The sequence below is a fragment of the Phyllobates terribilis genome, unplaced genomic scaffold (assembly GCF_046119375.1).
Source record: "Phyllobates terribilis strain yellow unplaced genomic scaffold, ASM4611937v1 Scaffold_3__8_contigs__length_932513732, whole genome shotgun sequence".
In the NCBI taxonomy this organism is placed as follows: domain Eukaryota; kingdom Metazoa; phylum Chordata; class Amphibia; order Anura; family Dendrobatidae; genus Phyllobates; species Phyllobates terribilis.
In genome coordinates, this window is record NW_027362763.1 from 299,189,777 (window position 1) to 299,215,569 (window position 25,793).

At 40.2% G+C, this 25,793-nt stretch overlaps 1 protein-coding gene across 5 annotated transcripts in view; it reads left to right on the forward strand.

Moving 5' to 3' along the window:
• Window positions 1-25,793, forward strand: part of NAALADL2 (N-acetylated alpha-linked acidic dipeptidase like 2) — a 1,725,756-nt gene that overhangs the window by 471,257 nt on the left and 1,228,706 nt on the right. For all 5 annotated transcript variants that reach the window (XM_073674925.1, XM_073674926.1, XM_073674927.1 and 2 more), the window contains one exon: window positions 15,611-16,127. In XM_073674925.1, the coding sequence (XP_073531026.1) occupies window positions 15,611-16,127 (517 nt within the window). The remainder of the gene's footprint in view (window positions 1-15,610; window positions 16,128-25,793) is intronic.

The window sequence follows — 25,793 nt, forward strand, 5'->3', positions numbered from 1 at the left end:
ATTGAGGTGGGAGGCACCGAGTACAAGTGCTCTCTATTTGCTGATGATGTACTAGTATATATCACTCAATCACATATATCCATCCATGCTGTTATGGCTGAAATAGATCACTTTGTTACATGGTCAAATTTTAGAATCAATGCAGCGAAGTCTGAGGCCCTCAATGTCTCCCTCCCCAAATCCATATAGGATTCCATCCAGTCCAACTTTCCCTTTGCCTGGCCCTCACAGGGTATCAAATACTTAGGATTTCCTATTCATAGAGACCTCTCCCATCTATGTTATCTTAATTTTGGGCCCTTTATTGAACAACTCCATACAGACCACGGTTGGCAAGTTAGAACTGTAAGATTCACTACGTGAACCACTGGTGTTTTGTGGAAAAGCACATGTACACTGTGTTCCAAATTATTATGCAAAAAGTGTTTAGGAGTGATAAGGGAAGAATTTGTTTGTTTGTCAGTTAAACTCATTGATGGTGATGTGTGTCAGGGCTCTTTATATCACTGTAAGCAATTGCAGACACCTGTGCTAATTAGTTTGGCAGGTGTGTCCAATGAAAGGCAAGACTACTTAAGAAGGCTGTCTCACATTATTAAGCAGCCTACATTTTCTGCCAAAATGGGAAAGAAAAAGGAGGTGTCGGCTGCTGAGAAGCAACAAATTGTGGAGTGTTTAGGTCAAGGCATGACTACATTCAACATTGTGCGATGATCAGGATGAAGTGTCTTGGCAATCAAGAAGTATGTAGCTGATTCACAGTACACACGTGTGCGTGCTGATAAGGGCAAATTGAGGACTCTTTCCTACAAGCAATTACGTCAGGTTAAAAGAGCAGCGGCAAAAAAGCCTTGTCATAGCAGCAGACAAGTTTTTGAAGCTGCTGGTGCCTCCAACGTCCCCCGAACAACAAGATGCAGGGTCCTTCAGAGGTTTGCAGCTGTGCATATGCCATCCTGTCGACCTCCTCTATCCACTTCACACAAGCAGAAACGGCTCCAGTGGGCCAAACATTACATGAAGACTGATTTCAAAACTGTTTTGTTCACCAATGAGTGCCGTGCAACGCTCGATGGTCCAGATGGATGGAGTGGAGGATGCCTGGTTGATGGACACCCCACGCAAACACGGCTACAGCGCCAACAAGGAGGAGGTGGAGTAATGTTTTGGGCTGGAATCATGGGGAGAGAGATTGTCGGCCCCTTTAGGATCCCTGAAGGCGCTAAAGATGAACTCCATAATGTATGTGGATTTTCTCAAACAGCACTTCCTGCCATGGTTCAAGAAGAAGAACCATGTATTTCACAGCAAGATCATTTTTTTGCATGATAATGCACCATCTCATGCTGCACATAAAACATCTGCATCTCTGGCTGATATGGGCATAAAAGGGGACAAGCTTATGGTGTGATCCCCATGCTCCCCTGACCTCTACCCCATTCAGAACCTCTGGAGCATCATCAAAAGGAGTGTCTATGATGGCGGGAGGCAGTTCACATATAAGTAACAGCTCTGGGAGGGTATTCTGTCCTCATGCAAAACAATTGAAGCAGAAACCATCCAAAACCTGACAAATTCAATGGACGAGAGAGTTCAGAAGCTCCTTTCGGACAAGGGGTCCTATGTGAAAATGTAACATCACCTAGAATAAAGTTTTGAGTTGAAAACTGTTTGATTTCAGTTTCTAATAACCTGCTAATGCTTATAATTTCAAAAATGACCAGTTTTTTGGTCTTTATTAAAATGAAAAGGTTGATCGAAAAGTTTGGGGGATCTAAGAGTGTGGCAACCCAGTAGTCATGATTACTTCGAATTCTGACAATATGAGGGTCATGTTGCAGGTAGTGCAGCAAGAAGGCACTTATGTGTCTTGCGCATCTCGGAGCCCCAAAATTATTTTCCGGGCTAGATGCAGCTACAAATTATTATTAATTTTAAATCTGGTGGAGCTTAGTATAGATGGGCTAATAGGATCAGTGCTGCACACTGCTACAAAGCCCAAATTATTTTCCAGTCAAGATACAGATAAACATGATTAGTAATTTGAAAGCTTAAAACGGTTGGTAGGGTGATTTTAACCAATCATCAAGCTTTTACTCACACCAGGATGACACAGGGGTAGAAAAGTTGTTTCGGATCCATGATTTGTTCATCTTTATGAACGTGAGTCTGTCTACATTATCAGTGGAGAGCCGCGTGCTGCGGGGCATGACAAGATCTCCAAGGCGTAAGTGGCTAGCTCCGGCCATTTATCCAGATTGGAAGCCCAAAAAGAGCTAGGGTCCAGTGACACAGTCATGGCTTCAATGTTTACTTGGAGATACTCCTGTACCATCGTCTCTAGGCGTTGACTATGTGTCAGACTTCTTGTCTCCTGTGGCCTTGCAAAGGATGGGCTAAAAAAGTGGTGAAATGATTCCGCAAAATTGATGTTACCAGCAGATACTGTGGTTCTGTTACGGTTTGAGTGCTGAACACTCGACGGTCCCACGGTTGGCAAGTTGGAACTGTGAGATTCACTACGTGCACCACTGGTGTTTTGTGGAAAAGCACATGTAAGATTCTGCAACAGTATCTGCTGATACTCCTGCATGCGTGCATCCCTTTCTATGGCAGGAATAATTTCTGCAAATTTACTTTTGTACCGGGGATCTAAGAGTGTGGCAACCTCAGTAGTCAGGATTATTTCTAATTCTCACAATTCGAGGGTCATGTTGCAGGTAGTGCAGCAAGAAGGCACTCATGTGTGTTGCGCATCCAGGAGCATAAAGTCCCTGTTGTGTTGGTGGCGAGGTAACAATCATGCTTCCTTCCTCTGTCCTCTCCCCTCAACCTCGCACAACAGAAATGTGATCAAGGTCTCCCTCATCTGATGAGTCTTCCATCAGTTTGTCCTCCACTTCTTCCTGGGCTCCTGCACCTTCCTCACTAGTTTGGCTGCTACCATGCGCCCTGGTAAAACCATCTCCCCCACCCTCACATGCCTGCCTCCTTGGTGCTTCCGACCGTCTGGACCTTGCAGATGTTAGCCCTTCCGCATACAACTCCTCCTCCTCTACTTCCTCCACCTCCTCTTGTGCCACCACCTGACTCCGAATTCTGTTTAACATGTGCTCCAGCATTTAAATCACTGGAATAGTCATGCTGATAATGGCATCGTCAGCACTAAACATCTTCGTCGCCATTTCAAAACTGTGCAGAAGGGTGCATAGGTCCCTGATCTGAGACCACTCCTCCAGCGTGATTTGCCCCACCTCCGGATCTCGTTGGCCCAGGCTATACGTCAGAACGTATTGCACCAGGGCTTGTCGGTGCTGCCACAGTCGCTGCAACATGTGCAGAGTTGAATTCCACCGGGTAGGCACATCGCATTTTAGCCGGTGAAGTGGCAGGCCCAACGACTTCTGTAGAGATGTAAGTCGCTGAGCTGCGGGATGCGAACGGCGGAAGTGAGCACACAGCGACCGTGCCCTCTGCAGAAGGCCATCTAGTCTGGGATAGTGGGCTAAAAATTGCTGGACAACCAAGTTCAACATGTGAGCCATACAAGGCACGTGTGTGACATTGCCCCGGCGAAGGGCCGCACCCAGGTTTGCAGCATTGTCGCACACGGCCTTCCCTGGTTCCAGGTCCAGTGGAGACAACCATTCATGAAATTGGTTCTCCAGAGCTGACCACAACTCCTCAGCTGTGTGACTCACATTTCCCAGACATTTCAAAGTAAAAACCGCCTGATGACGTTGAGCCCTACTGCCAGCATAGTAAGGAGGTGTGCAGGATCCCTTCTGCACAGTTAGAAAGCTTGTGGCATGACCAGACAGGCTTTGGGTGCAGGTGGAAGACCGAGAGGAGGTTGAGGAGGCAGAAGCAGTGGAGGAACTTTGACATAAAGAGGATTGACGCACAACTCGTGGGGATGGCAAGACTTGGACAGCAGCCCATTGTCCTGCTGTCACCATAGTTACCCAGTGCCCAGTCAGCGACATGTAACGCCCCTGTCCATGCCTACTCGTCCAAGTGTCTGTGGTGAAATGCACCCTGTCACACACAGAGTTTCTCAAAGAAGCGGTGATTTTGTGTATGACATGCTGGTGGAGCGCAGGCACACCTTTCTTTGAGAAGTAGTGCCGACTGGGCATCTGGTACTGGGGCACTGCGACGGACATAAGGTCTCGAAAATCCTCTGTGTCCACCAGGCGGAGAGGCAGCATTTCTGTAGCCAAGAGCTTGCAGATGGTGAAATTCAACCTCTTAGCTTTCTCATGGCTAGGAGGAAATGGTCTTTTACTTGTCCACATCTGAGGGACCGAGGGCTGGCTATTGTGCTTAGACGGGGTTGATAAGGGTGTTCCCGGCAAACTGCCGGTCTGTGAGGAAGATGCAGGCGGACATGTTAGGTTCCCTTGATCCAAAGGTGGTGCTATCGATGTCGGACAGCGCTTAACACCAGCGCTCAACACCAGCTGGTGTTACCACCTCCAAAGAAAATGATGACCTGCCAATCACGCTGGCTGTTGCGGGTAAAGAGGTGGCAGGTCTGCGTCCCAAAACAGGTGTGACTGCTGTCCCCCCAGTCACAGAGGATGAAGAGGCCGCGGATGCACAAGATATGGCAGACGGTGGTTTGCCCGGCCGGCTAGGCCGCATTGTAGCACACTGAGCTTCCCACTGCAACTTATGCTTCATGTCCATGTGCCGGTTCATGCATGAAGTACTCAAACTTTGTATTTTTTGGCCTCTACTTCACTTTTGCTGACAAATGTTACAGATAACACGAGTTGGGTCATCTTTATCGATCTGAAAAAATGCCCAGGCTATGCAAGGCTTAGCACCCATGCGACCTGAAGAGCCACCACGACTTGTGGTGAGAGGCAGAGTTGTGTTTGAGGATGCAGTTGTTGACGTGCTTCCAGTACTACGTCTCTGTCCAGGAAGGCGCAACCTGACCTCGTCGTCACTAGCATCTTCCTCCATCTCCTCTGCTGACCTCATCTCTTGGCTGACTGTGGGTTGACAGTAAATGGGATCTCCAACCTCATCATCATCACCCTGTGCGTTATCACACCCGTCGTCCTCAGAGCCAACCTGTTCCTGCCCTGACAAAAAATTAAAGTTGTCGCTCCAATCAGGTATTTGAGTCTCATCATCGTCTTCCTCATTGTCTCCACCAACAGGAGTTACAGTTTGGGAATGAGGGTCTACATTATGGTCAGAACCTTCTGCGTCTGGTCCTGGATCCGATTCATAAAGATTCTGGGCATCAGTGCAGATCATTTCCTCGTCTGGATTCTCAGAAGCGCTGGAGTCGACCTCTGATTCCCAGGCTATAGTATGAGTAAACAGCTCTGCAGACTCAACCATCTGTTCTACCTCATACTCAGATGGGCAGCTGGAGATTTGGGAGCTGTGAGGAAGCAAGTGCGATTGGGGTGACACCTTTGAGGACTGGAGTATTTGTGATGTTGAAGTTGATGTGGAGGAGAGACCACTTAAAGGAGCACTTGATATCCGTTGAAGCACCTGCTGTTTTTGTGCCTCATCTGGAATTTGTAGCGATTGGCGTGGCCGTAAGAAAGGGATCTTATCACATTGTCCGCTAAAAGAAGTAGACATTTTAGTTTGGCTGGAAGATGGTCTTTCTTCTGCAGATGTTACTGTTGCTTTAACACCTACCCCACGGACACAACCTTTTTTCCCCTTCCCAACACGCCTATTCCCCTTTCCACCAGCAGCAGGCCTTTTTCCACTCATTTTGGTGGTTAACTAATTCACAACTCTGGAGTTGTTTGCACAAAAAAACAATGGATGGGAACCGAGCAGAGCTGAGTGGCCAAACTGTGGTATTAGGCCAAAACTATTGGCTGGGTTAGATGCAGAAAAAAATTATATTCAATTTGCAACCTGATGGAGGTCAGTATAGATGGACTAATAGAGAAAGTCCCACACACAGCTAGAAGCCCAAATATTTTTTCAGAGGTAGATGCAGAAAAAAATATATTCAGTTTGCAACCTGATGGAGGTCAGTATAGAAGGACTAATAGAGAAAGTCCCACACACTGCTAGAAGGCCAAATATTTTTTCAGAGCTAGATGCAGACAAAAAATTATTTTCAGTTTGCAACCTGATGGAGGTCAGTATAGATGGACTAATAGAACAAGTCCCACACACTGCTAGAAGGCCAAATATTTTTTCAGAGGTAGATGCAGAAAAAAATATATTCAGTTTGCAACCTGATGGAGGTCAGTATAGATGGACTAATAGAACAAGTCCCACACACAGCTAGAAGCCCAAATATTTTTTCAGAGGTAGATGCAGATAAAAATTATTTTTAATTTGCAACCTGATGGAGGTCAGTATAGATGGACTAATAGAGAAAGTCCCACTCACTGCTAGAAGGCCAAATATTTTTTCAGAAGTAGATACAGATAAAAATTATTTTTAATTTGCAACCTGATGGAGGTCAGTATAGATGGACTAATAGAGAAAGTCCCACACACTGCTAGAAGGCCAAATATTTTTTCAGAGCTAGATGCAGACAAAAAATTATTTTCAGTTTGCAACCTGATGGAGGTCAGTATAGATGGACCAATAGAACAAGTCCCACACACAGCTAGAAGCCCAAATATTTTTTCAGAGGTAGATGCAGAAAAAAATTATATTCAGTTTGCAACCTGATGGAGGTCTGTATAGATGGATTAATAGAACAAGTCCCACACACAGCTAGAAGCCCAGTATTTTTTCAGAGGTAGATGCAGAAAAAAAATATATTCAGTTTGCAACCTGATGGAGGTCAGTATAGATGGACTAATAGAGAAAGTCCCACACACTGCTAGAAGGCCAAATATTTTTTCAGAGCTAGATGCAGACAAAAAATTAATTTAATTTGCAACCTGATGGAGGTCAGTATAGATGGACTAATAGAGAAAGTCCCACACACTGCTAGAAGGCCAAATATTTTTTCAGAGCTAGATGCAGACAAAAAATTGTTTTTAATTTGCAACCTGATGGAGGTCAGCATAGATGGACTAATATAGAAAGTCCCACACACTGCTAGAAGCCCAAATATTTTTCAGAGGTAGATGCAGATAAAAATTATTTTTAATTTGCAACCTGATGGAGGTCAGTATAGATAGACTAATAGAACAAGTCCCACACACAGCTAGAAGCCCAAATATTTTTTCAGAGGTAGATGCAGAAAAAAAATATATTCAGTTTGCAACCTGATGGAGGTCAGTATAGATGGACTAATAGAGAAAGTCCCACACACTGCTAGAAGGCCAAATATTTTTTCAGAGCTAGATGCAGAAAAAAATTATATTCAGTTTGCAACCTGATGGAGGTCAGTATAGATGGACTAATAGAACAAGTCCCACACACTACTAGAAGCCCAAATATTTTTTCAGAGCTAGATGCAGAAAAAAATTATATTCAATTTGCAACCTGATGGAGGTTAGTATGGATGGATTAATAGAATGATGCTATGCCCAAAAGATTTTACTTCACTAGGTGCAGTAAAAAAATTGGTATTCTATACACAGGTGGTATATCTTGCAACACAGATAGGCTACTCCACTGACTAACACACTCTGCAATAGGCTAAAAAGGATTAGCTTTGCTAGATTCAGCCAAATGCTGTGAAAAAAACTTGCACAGCACTGGCACAGACCTGCCTGGCAAAAACTGATAGGAACTGATGTAACCTAGTCCTGAAAAGGACTGCAATTACAGTTAGTCTTTACTCCCACAATCTATCTATTTAAGAGCACAGACCTGCCTGATAAAAGTCGTAGGAAATGCTGTAACCTAGTCCTTAAAAGGACTGCAATCACAACTATTCCCTACACCCAAGCTATCTGTAGATTTGTGCGAAAATTGGCTTGAAATTAACAAGGTATAGCGCACACAGCAACAGCGGTGCCGTCTAACACGCAGCTGCAGCAGTGAGAAAATGGTGGCGACGGGGAAAATGGCTTGGTCTTATAGGGCAAGGACATGTGACATACACTGCCAATGACACATGCCCTTGCTTGTGTGAAAAAAGCACTTAGCTCCATGTGTGCGCAGCTGATAGGCTGACAGATTGCACCTTCCCACTGTAAATGCGGGAAAGAGAAAAAAAAATGGAGATCTTCATTATTCCTGCAGAGATCCATCCCCTGCCCCTCCCCCCACCCCGCTGTACACTCAAACTGCGTATTAACATTAATTTTCATCATTACTGAGAAAAAATCCAGTTATGATTTTGGTGCACGAACAGTTATCGAACATAACCTCGAACAGCCGAATTTTTCTCAAATCGTTCGTGTTCGCCGAACGGCTCGAACACCGTCCAAAACAGCTCGAATTTGAGATTGGCAAACAGTTCGAGTAGAACAACGCTCATCTCTACTCATGATCATGAGCAGACAATTCAACTTTTATTGCCTCTTTCAGGGCGGAGAGCTCCTGGTCTCGCTGGTACAGAGAGTCCTCCAGCCACTCCTTCTCCTGCATTAGAAGCTTTACTTGGTCCTGGAACTGCTGCAGCTCCCTCATGAGTTCATCATACTCCTTTTTAGATTTACACAGCTCCTGGTTGAACTGTTCGCGCAGTCGTTCTAGTTCCTGATGACGTCCAGAAACTCCATCCTGCCGCGTCTCCTTCTCAAGTTTCAACTGCAAAACATCCTCCTTAATTTTGCGGCGGTCTTCCTTAATTGCGTGGAACATCTCCTTCCACTGGACAACTTCCTCGTTGCTTTCCTTTAGACCTCGCTGTAAGTCCTTCACAACCTGGTATACTCTCTGCCGTTCAGACTCCACACTCCGCTGGTCTGAGGACACGTTCTCCAGGTCCGTCATCTCCTCTTCTGTCTCTAAAGGAGGATCCACACTTGAAACAATGGCACACACCATTACATTTTCTTTACTTTCACTTTCAGCAAAGAGTACAGGAGCAACCTTTTTGTGGCCCCTGCGCCGTCTACGCGAGGTTGACTTTCTCACCTCATCTATCCCCTCCTGACTGACCTCTCCTTCTACTTCTGTAGTGTCACCATCAGCTACGGGGTCTGTGTCATTCCCCATGATGTTGTGGACTACCAGGTCACCTCCCACTTTGACTTCACCCCCTTCCACTGGAGCTACCCCGTTATCAACGGTCATATTGTCAATTTTAGGAGGTACCCACCCACAATCATCAACAATTTCCAGTTTTCTACACTCCACACTCTTGTGAAAATCCGCCCCCTTTTTAGACTCCGCCCCCTTTTTAGCAACCACACCTGTAAGGGAATTTTTACAAAAAACATCAGCGACAGCCTTAGGACTCAGTTCACAAGACCTCTTACCACCTCCCCGGGCACTCTGGGACAACACGGGCGCCCCCGGAGAGTCCATAGAATGGTCCACTGCCGCCATTCTATATGGTGCCCAAAGCTCCTGCGGTTCCCGCACCATGTCCAGTAAGAGTTTCTCAAATACCTGCTCCGGACCCAACCGGCCCTTCAAACGCTCATTAGCTCCAGACACCTCTGCTGCTTTGCTCACAGCCATCACGGTACACTGTTCACACTTGAACTAAACCGCTCTCCCCGAAAAAATTTTCGTGGCCCCGCCAAGCCACCGCAACACAGGATTCGAGTGCGATGTCAATCTTCGCAACCCCGCCGAGTTGCAGCAAGATGCTTTAACTTTGTGAGCCCCGCCGAGCCACAGCAAACCAGGTTTGAGTGCGACGACGACCTTCACAACCCCGCCGAGTTGTAGCCAGATGCTTTACCACACTCGTCGACCTGTACAGTTGCTCCCAGCAACCAGACTGCAGTTGCTCCCAGCAACCAGACTGCAGATGCTCCCAGCAACCAGACTGCAGAGTGCCCCTAGCAACCAGACTGCAGCTGCCCCTAGCAACCAGACTGCAGCTGCCCGCACTCTCAAACCACATGTAAGGCAGCGCTTGTCATTAACCTGGGGGATACTCGCTTTGCTGCGTCAAACACTGCACACCAGCAACTACTTTGCCGTTTTTCACAATCCACAGTTTATTACACGTCATAAACCGTATTTCCCATGCAACATGTCCACGAGCCCAAGTGGCAGACCAGCCCACTTGACTCTAATTACAGCCTCCCGCAAGGTAATAAAACAATGTCCATGAAAATGTCCATAACATAAAGAGTATTACCTTTATTGGCTTTCAGCTGCCTTTAGTCCGCCACCACTGTGACTCTAAGGCTTGACCACACGTGGTCTCCAGCCCTCCACCCCTTAAGGCTTACTGGCGTATCTCACATACCCAGGCTTCACCCTCCAGGATGCTTGTGTGGCACTCCTAGGCTTACTGGCATCCCACACACACAGGGATCCAGGCTTCACCTCCACCTCCACCGGAGTCCACCAGGCCTCACAGGAGCGGTGTTCCCCCACACACAGGGAACAGCCTCGTGTCTCTCACACGGTGCCCACACAGGAGCTCCCTACACACCGGAACTCCTATACACCGGAACACACCCACACAGGAACACACAGGGTTTTTATATCTTGCAGCACACATGCACACATCCACAGATAGGACCTTAACTGATGTCAGAGTCATGTGTCCACACCCTCTGTGTGCATAAGGACCTGTGTGATGTCACGGTCATGTGACCAGTCAATTAAAGGGGAAGGTACATGGTCATTCAAACACACTGAACCATTAAAGGGATGTCTGCTACATCACACATAATAGAGAAAATTGTCTGTTTCCCCACTTTATTAGTATTTTTTGTCTCATTCAATTCTCTCTCATTTGTTTGCAATGAGGGCTCACATTACAGCTGCTGACTTTTAACCAGTAAAGAGAGAGGAGAGGAAGGAGCAGGGGAGAGTCCAAATCAGAAAAGCAGAACGAGAAACTGCTGAGGCTTCTAGTGCAGGAGGCAAAAGTGCTAGAAATTCAGGATACAAGTCATTTAATGGCTAGAAATAGTGTTCTTCCTGATGTACACACATGACAGCTTATTCACAAAAGACATCTGAAAGTACAGTTTTACATTCAATTCTTTTTTAAACCTGTAGCATATACTATGTGCACAATTATTAGGCAATTTCTGCTTTTGATGATTAATTTTATTATTGAACAACTACAGTTCTGTCGATTTTAAAAAAATAGAAAAATATTGGGAAAAGCCTAACCATGCCTTGTCGCTGCTTATTTCCTCAGTGACACGATCCAACCGCTGATCAGCAGTAAACATGTACAAAAATAGGAAAAGGATCGATACTTTGAAGAATAAAACTTTCATTTATTTTATCCATTAAAATAGTGATATCCAAAGTTAAAAATACAAAATGAATCTAATGACTTTCTGGTATGACTGCCCTTAATCATATTATATATTCTATAACATATTCTATGATTAAGGGCAGTCATGCCAAAAAAGCGTTAGAATCGCTTTGCATTTTTAACTATGGATATCCCTGTTTTTAATGGATAAAATAAATGGAAGTTTAATTTGTCAAAGTATAGACCCCTTTCCTATTTTTGCACAGTTCTGGTGGTCAGTCCAAAAGGTGAACGAACCTCAGACCAGAATATTTATGAAAGTAAAAGTAGGGTTTTGACTGTCAGTCTTCTGACATTTTTTTAAGAGGTGTTTATTAAGCCCGTTTTATTTCAGAAAAGTATGGATTAAGTTTGGCATATAAAATGGCAGTCTTAATAAATCTTCCCCCATATACTTTATATTGGCATAACATTTTGTGCAGTGCATTCCGATATGTTATTCTGATTGGTGATTTTTACAACTACACAGTGTTGTATAGTGGGGTAGTGTACTTTTTCACTGTAGGAAAAAAGTCACATTTTTTTTTATTAGTTTCATAGCCTATCTGTACCATATATGACACAACCTATAATTAATACAATTTATTTCATGTACAGCTGACAAGCCATATGGCAGCGACACAAAGGGCTGATTGTCTAATTTATCAACAGAGAAGGCCACCTACATAAATAAGTCAGTAAATGTGAAGTATCTGATAAAGCAATACAAGAGCATTTCATTAGCAGTGTGATGAATTATTTAACCATGATTCCTCATCTGGAATAGTCATGTAAAATATGTTCTGCAAAAATGGAAAAAAAAATCTATCTAGTCAATAAGAAAAGCACAATGAAAATGCCTTCTTTATTGCATACCTCTTAAGGATGAAGTCAATGTTGAATTTTAAGGCAGTCTGTCACTTCCAAAAACTTTATTATATTGTAGACAGAGTGGTAATCTGCAGGTAAATAACATTTAAATTGTTTAGCTGGTTTACTGGAAGAGCAGCTACAGAGCAAAAATGAAGTTTTATTCTTACTGCAGCTCCTTGCTTCCAAACATTGAGTGATTCCAGGCTTCTCTCACTACAAACTGAGAACACTGTAATCACTCCCCCTGCAACATGACTGACAGCTTTCTCTGCACACGCTTGTTACAAAGCAGGTTGTTAATGAATGTGCAGTGTAATGATTACAGAACTCTAACTGTATTTTCAGCAGTGACTGTTTCGGCTCCCTGCCCTGATCACTGCAGGGGGATTAAAACCTAATTTTCTCCCTTTAATTTGCTTCCAGTATGCCTGCCAGACCTATCTAAAATGTCGAAAAATGCATATATAGGGGACTCCCGAACATCAAAGAAAAACCTACAAAAATGGAAGCAAAAGGTCCAAATAAAAGTAAGAAATTGCAGAAGAATAGGAATAAAATATAAATTTTAATGAATAATTAAAAAGAAAAAAATAGATTTCTTAAAATTACTACAAGATTTTTTTGACAGCATAAATACACAAAATGCAAGAAAAGTATTAATAGTCAGTCCCACAATAGCCTGTATATTAACCCAACTTTAAAAACAGCCAACTATACATCTAGGAATTGAGGTAATCGTTAAGGGCAATATTGAATGCTTGATAAACGTCTAGATGAAACAGACTAATATTCTCATTTAAATATCAGAAGCTGGTAGCCCCAGCATTGATTCATCATAGTATTGTCTAAGGAGTAATAAGAAAATGTATACACTCATTTTAATGACTGGTTACATAGTGTATTACTGTATCACGCAATTCACGTTCAGGGTGGTCACATAAAAATCCACCAATATGCAGACTCAAAGCTACATACTACTCAGTAACCGTCAGCAACAAAATAAGGTGCATAGCAATGTCCCAGTATCAAATATCTCTATAGCTCAGAGAGAGAAAAAACATAGCATTCATATAGTGTTAGTGGTGGTAAAACAAAATCCACCAGTATACAAATAGCTTAAATATTCATTATGATTGTCATAATAAATGAGGAAAACCAACTGCCAATATCATATTAAATATTCTTAAGAAAAGGAACATTCTCAGTATTAAGTGTATGTCTATGGTACTTCCTGATGGGAACAGACATAATCTGCCAGTAGTCCAAATGGTAGGTCCTTCCTTTATGTATGCGTAAATCATCTTTGGGGCCGCAGATTATCGGTGAGGTACTAGGAGTGTCGCAAGGAACCAAAGTTAATATCATTGACTCTCCTGGTGAATCACCAAGAAGAAATGCGTCAGGAGATACTTTAGAGAAGGACCCTCCATTTGGAATACTGGTGGATTATGTCTGTTCTTATCAGATAGTATTTTATCCAATGTTTGGTTAACCTACAAACTGACATCTGCCAGTTAAATTGACATGCTTGGGGTTTCAAACTAGCAATACCTTTCAAGTTAGGCCTCATATTGATGTCAGTGATTATTATTTTCATATAAAAAAGGGTCCGATTTCCATTAGTGTTTAAAATCTGTTTTTCATCAGTATTTGGTAAGTGTTACAGGTTTTTCTTTTAGTGTTTCATCATTGATTTTTTCGTATGGGAAAAAAATTAATTGCAAAGCTTCTTTTAACCAATGCTTTGTTAAAAACTGACAGCTTAAGGATCGTAAATGAATGGCAATATGTGCTGTCTGTGATTTATTTTCATTGACCAGTAGACTTGTAAGGGTAATTTTGATCTCATAGCCCCTGATCTCTATTCCGGCTGGCATGCATGTGGAAAACTTACATCAACAGAAATAAGGTGATGCACCTACAGTTCTTCTGTCTCCAGAAAAAAAGCTTGGTCCACAAAAAGGTGGGGAGAATCGTCCTATAAAAGGTTTCAATATTGGGACACTAACAAAGCACCATGCTGTTCTGTACCAGAGAGTACATTTTTATCTTTGCTATTGGGCATCCCCTTTTTCTATATTTCTCCCTGTTAAAAGTAAATGTGGTTATTGATAAAAAAGAAGTGCCTATTTATATTCAAAGGAAATGCCTACATTGTCCATATCATCTTCCAAATCTCAACATATTAAACTGTGTCATTACATGAAGAGCAGTATACTTAAACCAGTGGAAATACTTTGATTAAATCTGAAGGATCTCTAGAAAATCGTGAATGGAAATATGGTATTATCCAGGTCAGTGCAGTCAGTGTTTGAAACGTTTTTCTTCCTTAAGGTCTAGCCTGCTGTGATTATCTACATAAGGTACATTGTATCAACACTCTTGATGCTGATTTGTAGCTTTCAAAGATTGTTGAAGTCCTTCTTAGCTGATTTTTCAGTTTTCGCCTAAAGTAAAAAGATTTTTGCATCAAATGGGACTGTGATGAGTAAGTAGTTTTAATACTTAACATTGATTGAATATTATGATTAAAGAACATGGTCCAATTCTGCAAATTTCATTCAGACCCTAAATCATTATGACAGTTTTTACAATTGTTCACCTTGGTCTTATAAAAAAAATGTTTGTTCGGATTACAGTAGTATTAAAATAATGCTACCATTTTTTTCAATACCACACTACATTTTACTTAGTGAAGGGTGATTTTTTTTTTGTCATGTCATGTTGTGTACATAAAGAAACTCAAAATATAAATCAGCTCATGGGTACAGTAAAAAACAAGACCGGAAGAATTAAACCTTGAAGATTCATTTTGAGTGGACTGGGTAAAAGTTGGATGACTAGTTTTTTTTACAAGTATTTCCTGGTTAATCCTTAGAATATGCTGTTTTTTTTTAATACCAATTTTTCTGAGCAAGTGTCCCACAGATGCTTTGGGACACTTGAACACCCACTGAAGTGGTAGGATTATTGAGAATCTTGATATTATAATTTTTAATTTCAAATTTTTAATATTTTTCCCCAAAATGCTGTTTTGTTTTTAATTTGTAATTCACTCCCCCGTGGATTCTCTGACCACCATTTTTTTGAACCGTAAAAGGCCATCAAACAGTTAGAAAATAAAAAAAATTCTACACTCATCTTTCCGCTCACCTATTTAGCAAAACTACAAAAATAACATGCATCTATGTAAAAAGCAAAAAAAAGTTACCCACAAAGTGTCTATAGCTGGATGCCATTTTGCTGAGTTCATGCCTAGTGAATTACCTAAAATCTGTATTCTCCAAAATGCTTGGCTTTTAAAAAAAATTCAAGTAGAATTCAATTCTGATTGAATAAGTTTGCCCATCCCAACTCTTACCATTTTTAATTTTTTTTTATATATTTGCTGATACATTTTTATCAATGAAAATGTCATTTAATTTAAGTTTTGCACTGTTATTTTTGCAGGCAATGATTTGTCATACCAGAAACTAGAAAGAGAAGCAAGACCTCTGCCAGACCTGCATTACATGGAGAATGATGAGATTCCTACTTCTGCCTTGGAACTAGAATGGGACATGGAGACAGAGTTAGAGGAGCTTGGAGCCGAGCAATTTCAATCTGATGGTTTCATTCAATGCCATGAGAAAAACACCAATGCAAATCTGTCGCACACAATTGCCTCCAATCATCTATCCATTTCTCCCAAGGGACGTTTTCAAAGACTAGAGGAAGAACCAGAATACTTTTCTCATTATACGGAATCAAAACCAAAGACCTCCTTGCCCTTTGGCACAATTCTTAAAACTTTTTTTATATTCATGTTTACATTTCTTATTGGGATTTTAATAGGATATTTTTCAAAAAGAGATCCAGCTTTAAGTAATTGCTTTTTACCAAATGAACCTAACTCATCAAGTGAAGTTCACATTATTGATGACATAGTAAAGAACATCACAAAAGAAAATATAGAGCAATTTTACAGGTATGTATATCTTTCATTTTATTGTGTCTGTTATTGGTTTCTTTCTATTAAAATAAAATTAAATATTTCCCTGCAATTCACTTTTAAATTCTATAAATTATAAAGTGAAAATAATTTACTGTTCTATGATTATTAATGAAATACTGTAAACATATCAGTATGTCACCTGTGGTTTAAGGTGAGGAAATTTTTTTTAGATATTTTTTATACTTTGAACAATGGCTCAGCATATTTACTAGGAAAACTCTATCTATCTATCTATCTATCTATCTATCTATCTATCTATCTATCTACATGCTATAGAAATTAAATCTGATTTTGCATTTTAATTATGAAAAAAAAATCCAAATCTTGATTTTGTTAGTTTTTCAGTGATAAGTTGGACAGTATAGAATTGTGGGGTGATCTGTCTTTGCAATATTGTAGCATTGAAATTGATTAAAAATTCACCATAGGATATGTTATTCATGTGTGAAATGTGCACATCTACCTAATTATCCAGCTTATTGTCACTGTGAAAGTCAAACTGTGAAGAGATTCATAATTGGATGGTTTGGCCACTATGAAACTGGGTCAGATTTCACTATTTTCAACTACTCCGTTGAGCAATGTGTCAAAATGAGCTTATGGGAAAGAATCTCAGGGATAGCTCACCATCTTGGTTGGCTCGATGGACACACACAAAAAGAGTCACTCGGCTGGCTCCATATTTTGTCAATCTTATTTATAAACCATGTTTTAAATGAGACGCCACAAAATTTTACAGTAAAATAAAACTGTTTGTAACAAGGAAGCCTGTCCCTGTTTCATTCTGCCTGTTGTTCGGGCATCTTGAATCTCCTGACAGATTCCCTTTTTAGAGAAAAAAAAAGACAAAGATCAAAAAATAAACAAGCACTGGAAAATGTGTCCACTCTGCAAAAATAGAAAAAGTGGTTACTATTTTTTTATTTGATAAAATAAAAACCTTTTCAACATTCTAATCATTCTTTTGAAAACCTGTACAGATGTGTTTCCCTTACTAGTGTGAAAATCTTAGAAACTCTGACATTGTTCATGTAAATTCATTTCAAATGCAATTTGTGGAGCCGAGTCACGTCTGATATATATTTTGATAGTAAAAAAGGCACTAAAATATTTTTACAATATAGTAAATTGATGTTAGTCTAAAGACGCTGTGTGCCACTGCATTGGATTACAGCAACCAATCTAATATCTCAGAAAATGACATTAATAGATTTTTTCAGATGGAGTATTTTGAATCATACTTTAGAATGATGTAGAAAGAGTTAAAGTAATTTAGACTGTTGTTAATTTATCCCTATGTGTATTCCAAATCTCTCAATAGGATGATGCTACCAGCATAGAAGTTATTGATTATCACCTATCTATTTCAGATTCATATGTTTGTGCTGATTATATAAAGCTGTTTGAAAAATTGACTAGTGCGTATACATGGCTGAACTTGTCATGAGAGTTGTAAGATGATTTTACTCCAGAAAATATCAACGTTTATGTCAATAAATGCTGTATCATAATTGAATCCCTCAGATTATTTCCATCAGATCATGTAGTATTAAAGTTAATTTATACTGAAAGATTATCATGAACGAGCATTGCTAGGAACGCTTGTTTCATGATAACTATTTAGTCTAAACGAGCTGCTGATTACACAACGAGTGAGCAAAGCTCTTGTTTGTCAGGTGAAATTCTCTTTCGTACTACACAAAAGATCAACATCCTCGGCAGCGCATCGTCCTGTGGAAAAAGCACTCTCACTGCTAAGAACAACTATGTGCTCTGAAAGACCTATTACAGATCATTCAGTCCATATTCGAATCCAAGTTGGGTATATAGGGTATATAGGGTAGTAATTGACAGCTGATCAGTGGTTATTTAGTGCCCCATACTCCATATATAAATGGACCCTTTGCATTTGTATGGCTACAACAATGTCCTATATATTCCAGCAAGGGAAATAACATTTATAACTCTCATTCCTTGCTTCTTAATTTACCTTAACACATTAGAGAGCTGTGGGCTGAAATCCGTTAACAAATCTCTATCCTGACTCCATCATGCACAGAAATGTTGGACTTGGCTGATTATTCCTGCATTCTCCATGAAAGAAACAGTGCCATACTCCTATGACAGTAGCTTATCTTCTAAAGAACCAAAATATCAGAACTGTGAAAAGCGAGAGTCTGGATCCTTCTCACTTTCCCTACATATTAGACTTTCTGCTGATCCTAATAATATCGGCGGGGTCAACTGAATTTATCCTAATGTGCATGCCCTTAGAATGCACCCACACACAGTGTGGTTTCTCAGAATTGGCCCATCTTGAATCCCCAGCTCTATAAACTGTTAAAAATCTAATTTTGCCTAATTTAAGATTATTAGTTAAAGCAGACTGAAAACTCTAAGAATGCTATCCCTATTCCTTTAAAATATGTGGCCTATTGACTACAGCAGTTAACCACTTATCTTTATCCATCAGCAAACAATATTCAATGAACAGAACTAGAAGATGATGTTAACCTTTGGTACTTGTATATCTGCACACAGTATCACACAGTATGTCAGATACATTGCTTAGTCCTAGATAAGCTATAACCATAACCTCTCTCTGGACTTGCAGAGACAAAAATCAATTTGACTTGTTTGACATGATCTTTCTTCAATAAATCTATGCTCCTTGAGGTCAAGCAAATCGTTTAGCTTTAAACATTAAGCAATTGTTATTTTAACATGAACTACATCATTCTTCCTATCTCCTTGTATATAACTGGACTGTTTCCATTGATTTCAAAAGTTGAAATTCAACTGTCTATTAAACATTTAGGTAAGCTGTTATCATATCATGGCAATATATAGTCTTGATTAAAACTATTCAATGATTGTAATTGAAATATATTATGTATTCGAAAGAGAGGAGTTCATTTATTAAAATGGAGTTAAATTCTACCCGAATATTACAAAAATCTGCATTTACCAAAATGCAGATTTTTTTTTTAAACTCACTTCACTGTGAATTCAGGAGAATGGCAACTGTTGGCCACAGTTTTGCAGAACTGCAAAGGGCATCAATGGTTAAAATTAAAAAATATATCTTTCTTATAGTCACCTTAATACTCACCTCTCTGACCCCTCCACTCCTCACTCTCACTTGTCTGTTCATCACAATAGCTTCTTATCATTGTAGATCTCACTAAAATTCCATCTCTGATGAGAACCTGGACAGTTCTGGGTATTCTCGTGTAAGGTCAAGGTGCATGTTGTGGTGATATGATGCTATGACTTTACGCACGCTTGAGCAAAAGCCTGAAGGGCCTTATTAGATCTGGAAATCCCAACCTACCATGAGAGTTCTGTGAATTTTAATGCAAATGATGTGATAAGAAGCTGAGGCGAAGACTGGACAGGTGATGGTGAAGAGTGGAAAGGCCAGAGAGATGCTTGTCAAAATGAACCCAAAGCATAGTAAGGGACATTAAAATCACAGAGAATAACTTCTCTGTAAATCAAATTTTCTGAGAAAATCTATGTGAACAGGTGAATTCGGCAGTTTCAGACCCAGGACTGGAGGATATGTATGAGCTATACATACTCCCGGCCAGTGGCCAGCCGTGTCACTAGATGGGATGCGGCTTTGCTCAATACAAGTGTATGGAACAAGGCCACGCCCACTGGCCCGGAGTATGTATAACTCATACATATCCTCTGGTTCCGGGTCTGAAACTGGCAAATCTTTGCAGCACACAGTGCTTGAGCTGGGGGGATTCATTAGTCTACAACCCCTTTATGTCTTCAGAGGTGCCACTGAATACCTCTAAAAATGTATTTTACACATGTCCCATGCTGCATACAAATTGCACTGTCCGGACCAATGGGCAAATTCAGTTTGTGATCAGTGCCACGGCCTTTTCAAACGCCGCCTCTTCTCTCTGAAAAAAAGTAAATGACGTCTCTATATCATCCATTCAGTGCCAGACGTCTCTCGCCGTTGCAGTATAATCAGAGAGCTGCCCTATTGAACAGCCAAGCAGCTAGGAGCTTGTGACTTGAATTTGTGCTGCCAGTCTGATTCAACTGTAGTGTTGGGCAGGGTTTCTAAGTAAAAAAAAATGGTGATGGGTTCCCATTAAGAAAAATGTTTTAAGACATTTCATAATGAATTAGGGCAAACGTTTAACACACAATGACAATTCAAATTTTAAAAAAGTATTCGGACACTGGAAAAAGCAAAAACATTCCCTGATATTTCCTTTAGGCCACGCCCCACTAGCAGTGTTTGGTCAGTATCTTTTCTCAAGAGTGGGAGCCAAGGCCAGGTGAGGAACAATCAGAGAAAAGGTATAATAGAAACAAGTCACCAATTCTGCATTTATCACAAACTCCTGTCTTTGGCTCCCACTCCTGAGAAAAAATAATGACCGAATACTGACCAAATACTGATAGTGGGGCCATGGCCTAAAGGATGCTCTCTTTGTCTGTTTATCAAATATTGAGAAAAGTAGAAGTAGAAGAGGTCTCCTAAATGTCATTGGCAGTGTGGAAATGAGAGCTGCATACTTACCAAATTTAGAATCCCATTCAAAGGCGATTACTAAGCTCTGAAAGAAATTACTTTCTTGATGCAAACTGGCATTGACTCCCCACATTTTTTGTTACCTGGCTCCTTTTACATTCCTGTGAAACCTCGACTTTAGCAAGTTGAATGCTATTTTTTTTTACCACTTATAAAGGCATGTACCATTAATAATAAAAATAAATTGAGCAAATCTCACAAAATTAATTTGCGGCAACTTTGCTCAATATAGGGTGGGGTGGTGGTGTTTTACATTAAATAACTTCAATGCAATTCTAATTTGTAAAAAAGCAGTTAAGAAAAAGTTAAACTCATAAAGAGAACCTGTCATCAGGATTTTATACACCAAATTAATTGGCATGTATGTGAAATAAGGGACTCAAAACATGGGAGAATTCTTGTGATCATTGGTGGTCCTAACAATTAATCCACAGGGGTCAGACACTTATCACCTATCCTGTGGATAATTCAAAAGTTGTGTTCCTGATATAACCCATTGAAGGAGTGTTTATCTAATGTTAGCATTGTGATGATGGGGGTCCCAGCAGCTAGATTTTGGTACAAGTGCCATATTTTATACAGTTAAACCTTTCCTTTCAGTAACATCTACATTTTTAAGTGATTTTAAGCAAAATTAGAACATTAAACTGATGTGTCAGAAGCAAGGTCGCCACACTGTAGTAGAATCAGAACAATAATAAGAACAGATACTTGTGCACTTTTTCAGCATTCTGTTCATTAATTGACTTCATATTCTAGTATCTTGTAACTGAATACTAGAAACATCACCCTCTAAAAGCCATTCTTGGCAGAGTCTGCATCTTTTATTCTTTCTTATGGCTTTGATTCATTTTATTACTTGTGTAATAGTCTTTTATCTATTTATCTTTCAGTATATGATATACAGCAAAACATGTTTTCATTATGATTTTATATGCCTTGTCCACTGAAGGTTATGAACCAGCCAACTAAAATATCATTAACTCAATATAGGAAATCATTCACCCTCATTACGATGTCCTTCATTGTAGCAATTTTTCTTTGCCATGAGATTACTGCACCTTAACCATCTCTGCTATAATTTAACATCCTTTCTTCTAAGAGAATATCTTTAATACATTCAAAGCATACTTAAATGCAGGTACTGTATGCTCAGAATAGAAAATTATGCAAAGTAGTTTCTTAGGTTACCGTGTATTGCAAATCTTGTAAATTATTTTGGTGCGCATGCACAAAACTAAAATGGTGCATTAAAGACTATGATTATATGAATGACAATAAATAATGTACTTGCAATTAAAATTATGCATACTTTTTTTTAACACAGCCTTTCAAAGAAGCATTCAGCAATGATATACAAAGCATGTCTATGCTGTGTTTCATGTATAATATATATAGCATAATAAGAAATGTTCTTCTCATTGCACAAGAGTACTGGCTTTAAAAGACATATAGTTCAAGAATAACAATCCCCTGAACTCCTTAAAAATTAGATAAAGTGAATACAATTTTGTCATTTGACTACTTGCATTGACCTGTGGTCTTATGTACACTGACTGTGGTCTAGTACTTGGTGACATCGTGTCTGTAGTCACAGATTTACCATATGGATATAAAAAGAAACAATTATGGATAAATAAGACAGTACAAAGTTTAATAAGACAAAAACAAAGGGTATTCAAAATCTTGTCACCAGCAACATGAAAATAAATCCCCAAAAAATTTATAAATACATCAATGCCAAAAAGAAAAAAACAGATGGTATCGGCCCCTCAAAAGGCGATAATAACAAGATAATTATAGAGGACAAAGAAAAGACTGAAATATTAAACTATCACTGTTAAACAGGAAGGTCCTCTTTCTTCATTTCTTCAGGTCTTCAATCAGCAGCAGCAACAGCAGAAGTGATGGCACAGGCTAAAATAGTCTGTGGTACCACAAGCCTCAGCAGATAAGCAGCAGAATGACACAGTGGTCACTGTGATGTCAAACTGTGTTCTTGGTCACTGATGGGTGCGATTGGACATCATCCAATTGCTCCAATCAGAGCTGGGGCTGATGAAACATTCGGTGAAACCCCCTGTGGCGATGAGTACCTTTGCGCTGATGTTAGAAACAGCAGGCAGCTTCATGCAATCACTGAGCCTTCAGACATGATGATCGCATGATCGCCATGACGTATCCATATGTCAAAGATCATGAAGCCCTCCCCAGATATAACGTATGGGTATGTCAAAGGTTGTTAATGGGTTAAGCATTTATTGCAAAACCAGTATGAGATAGTAGTGGTCAACCAATTTAAATGTCAGGAGTCATTGATGTTACGTGGCTCAAGACACAACATAAGCGTTGTCCGTGAAGTTATATTGTGTCGACACATTGTTAGGACGTCACAATCTGCATCATCGAACGCTAATCAACAATGAAGGAGAAGAACAGCAGCACTCGCCATATCCAAATTCAGTCCTTTATTGTGGTAAGAAAGACATGCTGGCAGATTGCAAGGGGTGTAGAGGAATCAATGGACGACTGCCTTTTTGCATCTGCTCTGATGCTTCCACGGGTCCATTGATTTCCCTGCACACCGCCAGTATGTCTCTCTTACCACAATAAAGGACTGATAATTTGTATATGGTGAGTGTTGCTTTTCTTCTCCTTCATTGTGGATGAATTTTTTCTTTTTAGCTTGGCACCACCAAAAGTTCATTTCACACACCGCTATTGTTCATATAAGGGTGAGTTGTTGTTAGCAACAGATTGGTGCTGACGACTTTCTTATACTTAATGCATTCATTGAAGGCTTAGTTGGCAATGGAAGTGTCAGCGATGGCTGAAGATCCTTAAGAGGGGGTTAGTATTCATGGCCATTTCCCTGGCTATTAATATCAGCCTGCAACTGTCTAGTTTAGCCTTTGCTGGCTAGATTTTATAGGGCGACCCCATGTCGATTTCTTTATGGGGTCCCCCTGTAATCTAGCCAGTAAAGGCTAAGCAAACAGCTGTGGGCTGATCTTAATAGCCAGAGAATATTGTTGGCTAATGGCCCCTTCCGCAGCTGATAATATCAGCCCCCAGCGGTTGGCTTTCCCTCTGCTGGTTATAAAAATGATGCGGGAACCCACGCCATTTTTTTTTTTAATTTAAGGCTTTGTGCCCATAATTCGGATGTAGCAGCGCTTTGCACGCAAATTTTTGCTGCATCCAAAATGTTGCATTCTATTGAACGCAGGTAAATCTACGAGTTCACTAAACCATGTGTATTTACCGCATTCAATACTTTCTTGTGGTCAAATTTCTCTTGCGGAGACTAGCGACTCAACAAGAGAAATTGACGTGCTGCAGTCCTGAAAGTCAGTGTCCACGGGTGATTTGCAGCCTCTGATGCACGCAAAGCGAAGAATGGATTTCTAGAGATCCCATCCACTATGCTGTAACATCTGGATGCTGCGAGTTTGACTCTGTATATACACGCAGCGTCAAACCTGCAGCGGCTCCTGACCATGGCCACTTACCCAAACTCACCCATAGCGTATCCGTTTCTGTAGCGGAAACACTAGTCTACGCTGCAGATTTTGACTGATTGAAGTGTCATTATATGTGGTGGATTCAAATGTAACAACAACAAAAGTGCGGCATTAGAACACCGCATTTTGGATGCAACATAAATATGGTGTGTCGAAAGCGCTGCTGAGTGCTGATTTGGGAGGCATAGTGGCTAATGAACCAGCTGTGAGATGTTAATTATTGCCAGGGAAATGTTTGCCTAATGGCACCTTCCCAGGCTAAAAAAACAACTCACAGCAGTCGCATAAATTATTTGAATAGAAATGCTAATGAAGATTGGGTGAATGGGACTAGCTGACACAGCTCTTTGTTTGATCATGAAAAGATCTGATTGACACATTGACATCAACAAACAAAAGTAAAGAAACACACAGACACAGTGTAAACACTTTATTTGAAATACAAGAGACACATTCTTTAATCATTTAAATGAACCAATATACTCACCCCAGCTCTTATGGTAATCCAAGGGCTTAAGCTATATCCCACCAACTTTATTTAGCTCATAAAATCATTCATTGATGCTCAAAAACGCTTAAAAAAAAGCATGTAAAAACGCGTCAAAAACGCATGTAAATCCGCATGTGTTTTTTCTGCCCAGGAGAGACAAAAACGCTCAGGAAATTTCTGCTTCAAATCTGCATCGTGGGCACATACCCTAAGAATCTGCTCTTTCTGGGATTTTCAGTCCAGAGGGCGATCTCATAAGTGATAGATAGCTTTCTATGCATAAGTGTACTTTTCAGAGATGACTGATACAGTTTGATCTACTAGAAACATCATATAGTTACTTTTAAAAGTGTTGATCTTTGTTCTACAATTGTGGCATCTCTAAATGGCACAAATACAATTATTCCTATGCTGTTTTTTTTTCTTTTTCAGAATAATGCATTTATTTTTCTTTGGGGTCTGAAAAGACAAAAGCGATTATTAAAATACATTTGATTTGCATTGAATATATCTGCTGAAAATAAAATTTCCTGCTAAGGTTTGAGCAAACTGCTAAATTAGAATTTTGAATGGTGAGCTCATAACTAGTCCACACCATATCAGGTGTATCACTGCTTGGTGACCACCACAGTGTAAACATATCACCTGAAGAGGAAGAGACCTGGAACACTTGCTGGCAGGCATTGCATAAAGAAGTAGAAGTAATCCAGGAATTATCCTGTATATAGCTACTTGGAGACCTTATAGATATTTTCCCTTTGGTGGTTTAACTAACCATCTTATGTATATATTTAAAAGAATGCTAAATAGAGAAAATAAAGCATCTAATATCAAGTAAATATATAATTAAAGTTTGAGAAGAATTCTTACATTATTAACTTTCCATATATGTTCAAATTTCTTCAGTACAATAGGGAGTTTAAAAGTCCAAACGTTGCTTATATTCCCAAGTACAATCCCAGTAATTGAGAAACAAAGTTTATCTCTAAGTATAGTGCATATAGTGTCAGGAAACTTTTTGTAATATTTGTTCTAAACCTTTTGAACTCCTTATTCTGGGC